General features: G+C 42.0%; 1 protein-coding gene across 6 annotated transcripts in view; it reads right to left on the minus strand.

The window, feature by feature from the left end:
- ATE1 (arginyltransferase 1) overlaps positions 1-14,357 on the minus strand; it is a 233,826-nt gene that overhangs the window by 158,808 nt on the left and 60,661 nt on the right. For 5 of the 6 annotated variants that reach the window (XM_079312630.1, XM_079312629.1, XM_079312628.1 and 2 more), the window contains one exon: positions 9,987-13,100. In XM_079312630.1, the coding sequence (XP_079168756.1) occupies positions 12,922-13,100 (179 nt within the window). In that variant the 3' untranslated portion in view covers positions 9,987-12,921. Of the gene's footprint in view, positions 1-9,986; positions 13,101-14,357 lie in introns of those variants that run through there. The other variant, XR_013775132.1, reaches the window with a different exon arrangement.

The following is a 14,357-nucleotide window of genomic DNA, read 5'->3' on the forward strand; positions in this document are numbered from 1 at the left end:
GACCTCACAGGGAGAATAAATACATTGAACATCAAGAGGAGTCCAGGTATTACCCTAAGCAGGCTCCACATAATTACTAAAAATAGATGCTGTGGAAAATCCCTGTGCTTTAAGCCACTGCAGCTTTGGGCCAAATTCCAGGGGCTGTCCCAGCTGACAATGTGCACATTTGTTCAGCAGCAGCACATTGAGCTGATGGGGGACACTATAATGTATGTTTTACTAATGAATTTTATGCTGGCCCTGCCAAATCAGTGAGTATATTTGGGCACATTCCTGCAGATTGTACATTGACTTGGAGCAGAGAGGAAATTCTCCACTTTTCCAGCTCTGTGGAATAAAGGGGATGTGTTCTCCCAGTCAAGGAGCACGTTTGGCACACAGAACAAGGGTCTTGAAGGCTTTCAGGAAGGTCTACTACAGCATGATTAGAGTCCCTTGCATTTTGGAATGAATTCTTTGGGGCAGAAAATATTTTTTTTTTCTGTTATTTGCTATATAGTGGAGGAGGGGGGGTAAATAATAGAAATAATCTTTTTTGCTCACAATAAAATGTGTTTGGAGCCCAGTGTTGTGTTGTGCCCATTAAGGAAGCAGAAAGAGGGTTTCTCTCACTGCTCCTGCCCATCACTGCCCTCCTCTTCCAGCAGTGGATGAAAGGTGAGTGTGTCCCTAAGGCTGCATGGGGACACCCCCTGTGTTGGGACTCTCCTAAAAGCTGGAAAATGACCCTGCTCCCTTTCCAAATCTCTCTTCCTCTCCTGGATGTCTGATGGCTGCAGAGCAATTGAGCAAACCAGCAAAACTCTCATTGCTCATCTCACACAGGTGAGACAGAAAAATCCAGAGACAGGAAAATCCAGAAGCACCTGTGTGAGCAGGGATGGGCAGAGCAGGGATCTGCATTTACAGCTCCCAGGGCTTAGCAGGAGAAAAAACACAAGGGTTACTAGGCTGGGAGAGGAGTCAGCATTTCCAAGTGAAAACTTGGACAGCATAAGCTGGGGAGAAAATCTCATTTCATACAATTTGTCACTCTCCTTTGATTAAGTCTTAAGTTTTCCACATTTTTCACCCTCTGTGCTCCTCCATCCCTCTCTCCCCACAAGCCTCCCCTTCCACAATCCCCAGATTGTGCTTCAAACAACAATGCCCATCTGAAAGGCTATTATGCAGATCCATGAATCCATAATTCCAAATCAGCCACCACAACAGCCACCCTTAACTTTTTTAACCCCTTAGTGGGCAGGCTGGCGACGGTGGCAGGGGAAACACGACACACACAGGTTTTCCCACAGCCTCTCACCCCTGGCCCAGCCTAATCCCATTGAGAGCACAATCCATCCCAGCACAATGCAGGGATCCCCTGCCACGCTGGGATTTGGGGTTTGGGGGGCAGGAAGAGCAGGGATCCAAGGCTGGCTGTGAACATGGAGCTGCTGCATGAGCTTGGATGGGACCAACATTCACTTGCAAGCAAAATTGTTTGCTGTGAAATGGAATGCCAGAAAAAGTCTACTGAGTAAACATCCCAGTGCACACAGTGGTTTGTTTCTGCCCATTGATTTCCTCCTGCCTTTTCGGAGAACACTGGAAAGCAAGGCTTTAAAATCAGCATCCACCTCCAAACCAAAAGCAGTTCTGGCAGGGGTAGCTGAGTGTGTTTTGTCTTTGTCACCCAGGTAGACTGGCCCTGGGTGTCACTGGAAATCTGGCTCTGCACAATCTGCCACCCTCATCTGACAGCCCAAACACATCCTCAGGATGTGTGGGACAGCCCCTAAATGACAATTTCTGATTGATGTCAGCCCAGCTCAGTGCTCTCAATGCTTTGCAGGAGTTTCCCAGGCAGCTCCATTCTCTGAAGAGCAAACAGTCACCCCCAAGGTAATTTTGGCATTTAAATTAAACCACACAGTAGCTGTGAGCCTTTTTTTCCTACTTCCAGACAACTGTAGTCAAAGCCAGTACAGCTACTCTGTGCCCTGTAAAGACCCCATACAAGAGAATGGGATAACCAACTCTTCAGCCAGTGGATTAACAGATTGTGAAAAGCCTGTCTCTAAAATTCACCACAAGCATTTCTAATGATCCATGGACTGATTTTTATTAAGTTTCCCACAAAGGTGAATTAGTGTCTTTCACTATGGCAACAGCAATAAAAGGATGTAGAATGAGTCCAAGAGGTCCTGGCTGCTGGGGAAATTGGTTGACATTCTGCAAGTCTATTCAACCAGGAAAGGGTTTCACTGCGTGCTCTTCCCCCAGGCTGGTGGCTCCCACCACGTGTCCCCCTTCAGCCACAGCCAGGGATGGGACAGGAAGAATCCATCTTAGAATCTCAGTCATAGAACTGGAGAATAATTGGAGGGGAGGACTTGCAGAGGTTCAGCTCACTGTTACCCAAACATTTTCACTCAACTGTGATTTTCATTCACAAAAATTCTCTTGCACTTTGTCCTTGAGCTTCACCTTATCTGTCATTTTCTTGATAGAGCAACTCCTTGCTGGGCTTTACCCCACCCTGGCTCTTTGCACTTAGAATCCCTTTATGGAATCACAGAATCACTGGAGTTGTGAGATCCCTGTGAGATCATTGAGTCCATCCACCAACCCAGCCAAGGCCAGCACTGCCCCATGTCCCCAAGTGCCACATCCACATGGATTTTAAATCCCTCCAGGAATGGGGACTCCACCAGTGCCCTGGGCAGATGTGTTAGAGCTGGACAATCCTGTCTGTGAAGAGCTTTTCCTAAATCAAATCTAAACCTCCTCTGGCTCATCTTGAGGCCATTTCCTCTCCTCCTGTCCCTGTTCCCTGTTCCCAGATCCCAAATCCCCCTGCCTGTCCCCTCCTGTCAGGGAGTTGTGCAGAGCCACACGGTCCCCTCTGATCCCTCTTTTCTCCAGGCTGAGCCCCTTCCCAGCTCCCTCAGGAATTCTCCAGATCCTTCCCAGCTCTGTTCCCTTCCCTGGACATGCTCCAGCCCCTCAATGTCCCTCTCTGAGGATGTCAGAGTTCCTGGTGGGGCTGATTAAATATCATCCCCTGTTTTTCAGCAGGAGGAATGGTGCATCCCAAGGATTAAGTGGCTCAGCACATTCCTGGTGTCAGGCTTGGCCTGGACACAGTAAAATGGAGCATCAGAACAGCTCTGAGGGTTCACTGCCCAAGGGAATCCTGCTGCTTGGTCAGAGCAAACAGCAGCAGGGACCAAAGCAGGGAGAAGGAACTGTCAGGAGTGCTTGAGGTCACAGCCTGAGAGCCCAAATCAATAAAAACAAATTATAATCTTCCCCCAAGGAAATGTTCTGTACCTTTCAATCTCATTTTTTCGGAGTTGATCTAAGCACAGGGGAAAGGCATTGACTTCTGTTACTTCTATTTACTGAAATGCTTTGTGTACTGTCTGTCTCAGCCCCATCTTCATCTTACCTTACTTGAAATTTTTCCAGTTTGATAAATGATTTGTGAAGTGGTCCAGCATCACTTCTTCCTTCTACAGCACTATCAATAGAATCTGCTCTTAAAGCACAGATCCCCAAACAGCAGGGGAAGAAAACCTTTCAGGACAGCAGCTGCACACTGCATATGTGCTGTGTTTATGGAAACAGTAAACATGAAAAACACACATTTGGTTTTAATTCACTCTGACTGACCCATGGAGTCCTCCCCAGAGATAATACTCAGGTCAGCACATAAATTTTCAAGTGAGTGTGCACGATTTTAGCTGCATGTTCAAAAAGCCAGAAAGATGTGTGGGGAAGGATTCCTGAGTGAAGACACTGACACAGAGCTGGTTTTATTTGTGGGCTAATTCACCAGCCATTGCCATGGCCCAGCCTGTGGGAAACCTGCTCCTGGAGGCAGAAGGACCTTGTGCCACCAGGGGCAAGGGCCAGAGGCTCAGACACAACACATGGAATAATCCCCTACCCTGCAAGGAGCCTCTCTGCAGCCAAGAGATGAAATCACAGGCTCAGATATCATTCAGCAGCACTATCACAACCTGACCCACGATTGCAGCTTCTGGGAAAGTGTTCCCACTTCTCCCACCCAGCCAATTTTTAGGTGAGTTGAAGGCACTTTGTCACAGAAGAGCAAATTTTATATTACTTTTATTTTATATTAGCCCTTTGTAGAAACAAAAATCTGGAAGCAGATGGCCAGAATTTTAATTATCACCAAAATGTTGTAATGTTTTACATCCTCTGCTGCAAGGCTGGACCACACTGTGGTGTCCTGGCTCTGGTGGAGTCCACCTCATCAAAACATCCCTCGTGGGCTTTGCCTTAAGCATCTGTTTATGTGTTCTGCTGGGCCCAAGCCCTGCAAGGCAGCTGCTCTTTCTGTTGATAATGGTGACAATTTCAGAGCTTTTTTTAAAGAAGCTCAAGTGGCCCCCAGTTCAAATCTCTTACACTGCTTTGAAATTTGAAAATTCCAAATTCACTTCTAACAGAGATGTAGCTGGAAGCTCAGGAGGACAGTCCTGATGGCCACCAATTTATCTTAATGCTCCAAATTCAAACCAACTGCTCCCAGTATTATTCCACTGAGGAGGTGATATTGATGAAATTCAGCCAAATCCGAGGGCAAAATCCCTTTTTTCAATTAGATTTTTTTTTTAACATCTCCAAAACAGAGTTCCACCATGTGACAACATCTTGAATTAATTGAGCTATGGGCAATCCTCGCTCTTTTTTGTGTACTATGAAATGTAGGAAACACAGATGCTGCCTGTTTAAACTGTCAAACAAGTTTCCTGATGGTAGCTCTCGTGTCTGCTACAGACTTGTTGGTTTTACAAATGTTGTGAATGCAAAGTTGGAACACGTGTGTAAAATATTCCAAGCTACAAACATCGGAATCATCAGAGCTTGGTGAAGGTTTGTACCAACTCTAACAAGCTCTGGGTTTTACCATTTTCTATTTCAAACACAACCACACTTAACTGTGAAAAAGCTCATCACCCAAAACAGGAGACTTGCACAGAACTGCAGGCAGCTAAGTGAATAGTTGGCACATAAAAAGCTCTCAGTTTTTCTTAATTCCTTTTAACAACAAAAACAACACTGCAGGTAATTTATGGCCCTCCTTACTACTACAACCTTGAAAAACAGGAGGATTAACTCTGGAGAACATTGTGAAATCTCAGACAATGCACTAACAGCCAGATACCATCCTTCCACACTCACTTCCATGGGTGGAATTGTTGAGCAGAGTGCCAAGCAGGAGATCTTGATGGGCCTGACACACCAAAGGGAGCAGAGCAGGTGTGCAGCAGGACAAGGGTGAAAACCCACAGAAAGGGGTGAAATCACCAGAGATGGGATTATTCCACTGAGCCTGTGATGTCAGAGCTAACACAATTAAGACAAACAATTGAGCTTATAAATTCATGTTCCACCCTAACTTCAACATTTTTTTGGAGGACAAGTGTTTACAGTTTGGCTATAGTACATGGCTGTGTCTCGGTCCAGAGGATTTTTATTTCCAGTAAAAACAAGATGTATAGACAATTATTAGCTGTATTTTTAGTATCACCAGAAGGTTCAGGAGATTGTAAACCTGATTTTACTTACTATAAAATACAATAATGAACATTGGTACGGAGAGGTTTGGGAAGAATCCCAGATGTTGGCTGGAAGAGGAACTGGGGAACTGCTTTCTTCTTATGTCAAACTTCTTATTAAATATCCAACTATTAATGTCAGAACTGAACTTTTTATTAAATACCCAGCTATTTCTACACATCACCAGTGACTGCAGGGCTTCTAATGAGGATGGACTGCTGGCTTTCAAAGTCACAATTTCACTTCTGCTTGATGCAGAGTAAGAAAAAATGAACCTGCTCAGTGGAGCCTGATCCTGAGGAGCTTGGTGGAGGCCAGATATGGGTGTATTTGACTTCCCTGACCTCACTTTTGAGAAAAGTGGAGTCACTTCTAAAGACCTCAACAAAAACAGGAGGGGAGGAAACCACTCCCACTCAGCAGCCTGGATTTTAATCTCTTACCTGGCACAGGGTGACACTCAGGGAGAGCAGCTCAGGGATGTTGGGAGACTTCAAAGCACTTGCAAGAAGCAGCAAATTAAAGAACAAGGTGCCCATGGGGGAGAGTCATGACATTGAGAAGCTGCAGCTCTGAGGCATTTTTGGATCAATGTCCAGAGTGCTGCTCATGGGGCTTAATGAAACAATTACAGCCCTCCTGCTGATTGCCTTTGTTCTGTCCCAGGAATCAATAGATTCTCCACTGTAAATGTCAGCCTGTCCTGCTCTCCCAGGTCACTCTGCAAGGCAAAGATGAACAGCACACAGCTCTTGGCTAAAGCTGCTCCTCAGCTCCTGCCACAGATAAATGTCTCCCTTAAAGCCCAAAGAACTGAAAGATGCTCGTGTGTGCTGGAGAAAAATTGAGGGCACAACAAAGAAGTGTGGATGGAGAAAATGTAGCAGAATTTTAAAAGCATCAGAATCAGGCATACAATTCTCTCTGCATATGGGAGGTGAATTTTGACAGCTTCACTCCTTTGGATTGATTGGGTTGCTTTTTTTTTTTAGGAGAGTTCTGTCTTTTTAGGAATTTCCATTTTTAATTTAAGCAAATCTCATTTTTCTATTTAACTGTTCTGTTTTTCCCCCACAGTGTAAATACTATTTGTATGTTACAATACAAGGCAATAAAAGAAAAATATAGATTTAATGTATTACAATCTGACACAAAGAAGGTGCAGAAGCATCATCCAACTGGATTCCCAGGTTATCTCCATCCTGTTAAAGATGGAAACTTCCTGAGCACAGGAGATTGAGAGGATTGGGTTGATTTGAGGTGAGGAGTGTCAGGAATGATCCAAGGCTGGATGGGGCTTTGAGCAGCCTGGTTTGGGGCAAATATCCCTGCCCAGGAAAAGCATTTTCCACTCCCTTTACCACAGCCAGCTTAGGAAGGAGAATGTTCATCACATCTGGGATTTTATGGATTGCACAAATCCCAGGGATGAGGACAATCTCAGTTTGAGGACAGACAGCAGCTGCAGCAGCCAGGCCTCCTCCAGGCTTCTGGGCACTGCAATACTGTATTTGTATGAAAAATAATAATTAATCTATAATTGGGAACCTTGCTTTTTCAGCTGGTGTGTCTTTGTTTTCACCTTGAGCAACAGAGACAAATATAGTCACAAAACAAATGGGTTGCAGTGCCCTTGAAGTGTTGCAGACTCCTGATTTCTTATTTCTCTATCAGAAACCTAATTTTAACATCATTTACCTCCCTGCAGAGGTGAGAAGGAAATCCTGGTATCAAAATAAGGCTCAGAATGAAAGAGGAATATGGAGAGAACAGAAAAATAAAGCACATTAAACATCATGGATGCTCCAGCTGCACATGGTTTGGGTGGAACACAGAAAGGAGCAGCACCAAAAGTGTTTGGGCACAGGTAAATCTGCCAACTGACCCCTCTGCAGTTGTCCTGTGGATCTTTATTTCAGTAACTTACTGGTAGTACAACCTATCTAACAAATTTAGTGTTGTAAAATTGAGATTATTTGTCTTGAAACAGCTTTTAATCTTGATTTTTAACAAATTTGTGTTTCATTCAACTAAAACACCACCGGACTTTGTCATTCTCACCTGACAATTTTAATTTTTTTTCTGATAGACCCCAATTAAAAGCAGAATAAAAAAATTAAACACAGAGCGAGATGTTAATAAAAGAGACTCAGAAAATTTGGATACTCAGACAAGAAATAACTTTAATGCTGCAATGACCTGTGCAGGCTGGAAATGCCATCTGCTGGTTGCAGGTTCAGAGCATTTAAGGAGAGAAAAATTCTGTTTGCTGGGACAGTGAGGGTTGGATCTCCACCATATTTTACTGATGTGTGGTAAAAAAACAGCAAAAAGGGATCTGGGTTAAACTAAAAAATCAGTTAGAATGGTGATTATAATTTTGAAAAAGTAACATTTATTTGCCAATGCAAAACACTGAAGTAATTATTGCTTCAATTACTGGAGCAGTTGGTAATAGGGCAAGCACTAAATAAGTGGATTAGTGGGACAATTCTTACAGAAGCTCAATAAATTAGGGTAACTCAATAAAGCTCAATAAAAAGGTAACTGGGATTTGTTGGTTGAGAAAAAACACAGCAGGTTGAGTGGGCAAGAGTGCCCAAAAAAATCTGGAGCTGCTGCAAAGAGGAAGCTCAGTGATAGCCCAGCATGGGCAGGACCAACCAAAGCAGGGCCATTGCAACCAGAAGGATGAAAATGAGACAGAAGGATTAAAAACTGCCAATATTTCAGTATTTACTGCAGAGAATCAGTCCAAGGAGCTTTGTTAGAGATGAATGCACAGTGAGGGGTCCCTCAGGGGGTGGATGTGTCCTTGCCCTGCTCCAGCCTGGAGACAGGGGAGAAGACACAAACACTTTTGGAAAGCCCCATCCAGCCTCCACTTCCCTGCTCCTGTGCAGACATGGGGCAGGAAATTCAAAATTCAACAGAGTTCATGTTGGATTTCATTCCTCAACTCATCAGTGCAGTGCCCTCCATTTATTTTTCTCTTCTACAATGCCCCATTGATTCTTCCTGGACAATGACAATCAGATGTCACAGACAAAGGGAAATGAATGAAATCTGACACATTTATTTAAGCCTGCAGTGGACTAAATTATAAATAAATCCTGCTTTTTCTGCAGCACAAAGGTTGCAGACTGACTGTCCCTGTGGACTCTGCTCTCTTCTCACTGCTCAACAGACTTCCCAACACTTTCTTTTGTCCTGATAGCAATCTCTCAGCAGGACTTTTGGCAGACACATGTATTGTGTGTCAAAACTGAAGTGGAAATAACTGATGGGAAGCACAAAAAAATCTGATGGGAATAGTTATAATAAGGAAATGAATAAACATCAAAACAGTAAAACAGAAAGAAAACATAGTCATAGAGCCAGAAAGCTTCTGAGCTGCTACTTGTCTGAGATGAGCAGTAAGGTCATTTCCAGAGTTAAGACTGTTCTGTATTAATAAAAACAGCATTAATATATGCTGTACTTGGGTTTATATATTAATTTAATTAAATTCCATTCTTATTTTAATGCTGTTAGAAAACAAAGCTCTCATGAAATGAGCTTTAAATGTACTATAAAATGCATCTAGTAGATTAATTTCTAGAACACTTTTATTTATAAACCCACTGATCACAATTAGCTCCATTTAGGATGAGTTTCCATTGCACATCTGCTCCTATGATCCATAATTCTGACTAACTTAAAAATCCCAAAGAATTTGGCAAGTGCAAAAGCAATTCAGCTTTTTACACTCAGCATGTGTGACTGAAGGTGCAGCTTTATAAATATATTGGTACAAGATGTGGCTCCAATGCTTTGGGAAGCACTGATGATTCCCTGAAAAGTGATGATTTCAGAGTGCTCACCTGGCAAGAACTTCACAAGGATGGATGGATGTGGAATCCACAGGAGCAATGGAACAGAAAAAGTCCCACCAACATTTCAAAGCTGGGGCTGGGCTCTGAGAAAAGTCTGAATTCAGAATTAGCTGGATTCATTCAGAAAATGGTGAAATGTTTGGTTGTCTTTATGCACACAACCCAAATTTCTGTGTTGCTGGTTTGGCTCCTTAGTGCAGAGACAGGTTTTTGTTCAACCAAGCTGAACTCAAATAAATAGCTAGTCCTGTCTAGTCTTCATTTGTGAAAAGTCTCTCTATTTTATTTTATTTGACTCAGAAAAGAAGTATCAATTATATTTCATGCAATCTCTTCATTAATCTGGCAGGCTGGAACTAAAATTTAGTTCCACAACAGGTCATGTGTTTGTAACATGATTTTAAACTTGCAGGTATTTCTTCTAAAGACTGCTACCCCTTTGATAGAATCTTTAATTTTGCTACTCTCCAGGATAATGAAATTCCTACAAACTAATGCAGAAATCACATTCAGAGCCATTATTTCTTATAATAATTCACAGAGACTGGAAATAACTTTATTTTCTACACTTGCAAGTGAAACAGGCCTGCTAAAATGCAATTACAAACTCAACATGCAGATTCTTGAATTTAGTGCCATGTGTTGATGCTGGACATAAGCTTCCCACTTCTCTCCATTTAAAACTAAACAAAAAGACATTTTTTAGCACTGGTAACAACTCTGCATTTTCTTACCACCTTTTTATGCTCATTTATCAACAGATGACAGAACAAGGCAACCTTACATTGGGGATTGACTCTCACAAACTGGCTACACAAAAAAAACCCAAAACTTTTATAAAACAGTTTGTGCTAAGTTAAATATCTCTAAATTCAATAATTGTCAATGACAATATATTAAATAATATTGTAATAGTGGTGAATTTTCAGCTTTACTGAAGTCACAGGCAAAATTTAGAGAACTTCATCCTCAGCCTCTGTCCTGCTTCCAAAAACAGGGATAGAGGTATCAGTCCTCAAAAATGCTGCAGTAGTTTCCTTCCAAAACAACACTCAAGTGAGTCAGATCTCAGCAAACCACAGGGGATGAACTCAGTGTTTGAGTTAATCCCAGTGTCGCCTGGTTTTGCTTTTTAATATAAATCCATATTTGAGTTGAGAAGGAGCCAGGAGCCCAGGCTGTCCTGGTCTGCAGCCCCAGGGGAGGTGACAGAGTGAAAGCACCATTTCAGACCCACAGCAAATGGTCATTTACCTCCAGTGCTCACACTGAGGACAGCTCAAGCTGTGCTCAGTGTTCAGGTTTATACTTCCCTCACTTTCCTTTAACTGCAGTCCTTAAAAGCTCCCCAGGAGAAACAGCATCAGATAAAAAGTCTAATCCAAGGCATATCAGTAACAAATATGGGCACAAAGAGATGGAGCTCTCCAGGAACTCTCAGTGGGGACATTAAGTCTGCTCCCTTGAAATTTAACAGAAACTTTAACTTCTCCAGGAGCCCAGCAAGGCTGTCATTAAATGGCTTTGATAACCTTTAAGATTTTGCAATTCATAGTGAAATTCCTCAGTGCCTGTTAACTGATTTTATATCACATAAAAAGGTTTTCTCATTTATTTTGGTTGCAAGCCATATGGGCATCACCACTTTTCAGCACACTGTGTAGGCAGAAAATGTTACACTGTTTGACAGAGTGGTAAAAGTATTTTCTCCACAGAAAGGAATTCTTCATAATAATCTCCATGAGGATTATTTAGTGCTTCTCCCCATGGCAGGAGGCTGAGGTAAGGCATGGACAAACTAGAAGGTTCAGTGCAAAGAAACTTCTCAGTACCAGGCAATAGATAAACACACACCAGATATGAGGCTGATGTGAATGACCATTTCTGCTGCAGCCTGGGAGTGGATCAATACCATACAGCCCAATTAATACAACATAAAATGACTTTTTAAAGTTGCTATTGAAGCTGTACTATCAATAATATTGCAATATTACATTAATTTCATATCAGACAAATATGAAAAACAAAGTTAAATCTGCATTGCACTTGATTCCCCAAGTTCTTACGTCTGCTCCACATAAAAATTAATGGTTAATAATATTGGCCAAGTGTTTAAAATTAAATCAATGAATCCATGAATGACAGGAGATGTAACCCTCAGAGGGTAAAACTGAATTTGTTTCCTTTCTGGGGGAAAACCACCCACATATCCTTGAATAAGAATCTTTGTTCAAAGGCTAACAGGAAACTCCAGGTTGATTCAAGGTAAATACCAGCCCCTGTTATCCAAGAAGATAAGAAACACAAATGCATTGGTAATGTTACAATGTTGTAATACATTACTGAATTATACAATAGTGTTATTTCCCCAAATTCCTCCAACTTGTATGACTTAATAGGGACACAGACAACGTTCATATATGAGATAATAAAGTGCTTTCATAAAGGATCACAACTTCCTGTGTTTCCAACAGAAGTATTTACTATAGAGTTATTAAAGATATTAACCCATGAGCTGCTGCACCAGAAACAAAACAGTCAGTAAAAAAGCAGGAATATGATATTTAAGTATTCCTGTACAATTCTGCAGAAAAAAAGCACCTGCAACAAAACCCAGCAGTGGTACCTTATATCTTTTTGTTGTTAGCATAGTTCTGAAATGTGCACTGAGAGCTGCAGGATGAACCTCCTGAGCTCCATTTCACATGAGCCATGTGCATTGAAATACCCACTCTTGTTAGACAAAGGATAAGGCTTATACCAAAAACCACTCTGCCACTTGGCTGCATATCTTTGGTATATTTATAGTGCAACTGTTCTGCTTCTTCTCTGGAGGGGAAGGTTTTCCAAAGCACTGCATCCCCTGCCACTGAGAACCTACCATGAACTCCTACACTCAGCTAGGACCTCTGACACCAACTTACTGCTTTAAACAAATGAAGAATGTGCAGAGAAGAGAATTCCTGATTTTTACACATACTGCTGAAATAAAATTGTATCATGCCAGAAAAGTAATAGCATGTGTCAGTCCTCTCTCAAGATTTTAGAGCATATAAATGAGAGCACAAATTTCACAGCAATTTTTAATGACAGATATCCAAGGTGCTATTTGAAAACATCTGTAATTTAATGATTCTTAATCTAGATTTAGTCAACCTCCATCTCTACAAAAAAAAAAAAACCCCAAAAAGACACCTGTTTTTCATTTTGCTTACTTAGAATTATTCATAATGCATAGAAAGGCTAGAACTACTTAATTAAAATATACTGCAAGCGTGTTTTTCTAAACTCATATTGCTAAAGCCTTGCTGTACTGTAAGATTTATTGGAGTTGGCTTTGCACACAGTACCATGTATGGACACAAGCCTGGCTATATACCTGTGTTCTGAGTGGGCACACCAGCACACGACTATGGTACAGAGCATCCAGTGGCAGTGCAATGAAATGTAGAGCCATTGAGATGCCAGCTCAGCTCCTGAACAGCAGCATCCTCTCTGAGCAGGTCTGTCCCACCAGGCTGGCATATTGCTGAACACTGGCCTCGTCACTTGGCCCCTTCCTCCTCTTCTTGTAGATGCTGTAAGGCATCACGGTTCTCTGGTGGAGCACTCTCACCCTGCCCAGCTCCTTCAGGCGACCTTCATCCACTGCAGAGCAACCACAGAACACAAAAACAGTTATTTATGGTCTCCACATCACCTTGATTTATGCCTCCAACCCTCAATGTGCATAATGAAACCTGAGTGAAGTAAGAAATCTGCAGAGCGTTCTTGAATCATGGCTGGCAACAAAACCCAGCCTGCAAAGGAGCTGTGTCTGCAATGTGGGAGGTAAATTGTGCATCACACTTTTCTCATGGTGATGGGGGGCATTTCTGAAAACAACTCTACTGCTGTATTTAAAAAGTCTCATTCATTCAGTGCTCCTGGAGTCAGAAGTCAAATTCTACCTGGGAAAAACTCAAACAGAACTGGCCAGGAGAGACTTGTCATTACAAAACCCCCTCAAAACCCACCACACCAGCTGGGACAAATGTATTAAAACCAGCAAGAATCCTCCAGGCTGATTCCTTAGGTATGCATCAGGCAATAAACCACCTTCCCAGGTGAAACTCCCTGGCCCTCCAGCCCAAATCTGTTTTTCCCTCAGTTATACTGAGTTTCATTCTAGGGGTTACATGTCCTTGCTTAAGTCTGATCCCTGAGCTCTGCAGATCACAGGGTGAGCAGTGCAAGCATTCCCTGGGTGGGTACAACACAATTCCTCTTCAAAGACACACATATTACAGTTAAATTTGATTTCCTTCACATACAGATCCCTTGTGACTTCATTTATCCAGAATCATGCACATAAGAGTGTCGTTGAACAAGTTAAACCTTCCTGATTTTAATGAACCCCATTGATGCTCCTGCTGCTGAACAATAATGTTATATAGCTGCTGTTATATGGTGTGTCAGAAAAATTTGCACTACAGTTCTAGAAAACTCTTTAAAGAAACTCAGAGAATGTGCCACACATCTGAGCCCACTGCAGGATAAAGCAGTAAAATTATTACAAAATAGTGGGAAAAAAAAATCATGGACTTTTCTCATTTTTAGATTCAAAAAGCCCCCAAGAAGAATAAACCTTGAATCTGCAAGATGAGTTTCAGAATAGAACCACATAAATTCCAGTAATAATAGAGATGTTTACTGGAATGTCAACATTTTGAGACATGAACTATGCAAAGACTTCCTTTTGGACCTTCTTTCTGCTTTTAATTAATGCTTCTTTCTGTTTTAAAGGAGGCCATGAAACACTTTTCTGTGCAAGACATTCTGAAGAACCTGCCCTTGTCCATCCACAGAAATGGCCTACAAACTTTTTTTCTGCTGATTGCCTGAATTTAGTATGTGAAACTTAAT

The sequence above is a fragment of the Erithacus rubecula genome (genome assembly GCF_903797595.1).
Source record: "Erithacus rubecula genome assembly, chromosome: 9".
NCBI classification, from domain to species: Eukaryota; Metazoa; Chordata; class Aves; order Passeriformes; family Muscicapidae; genus Erithacus; species Erithacus rubecula.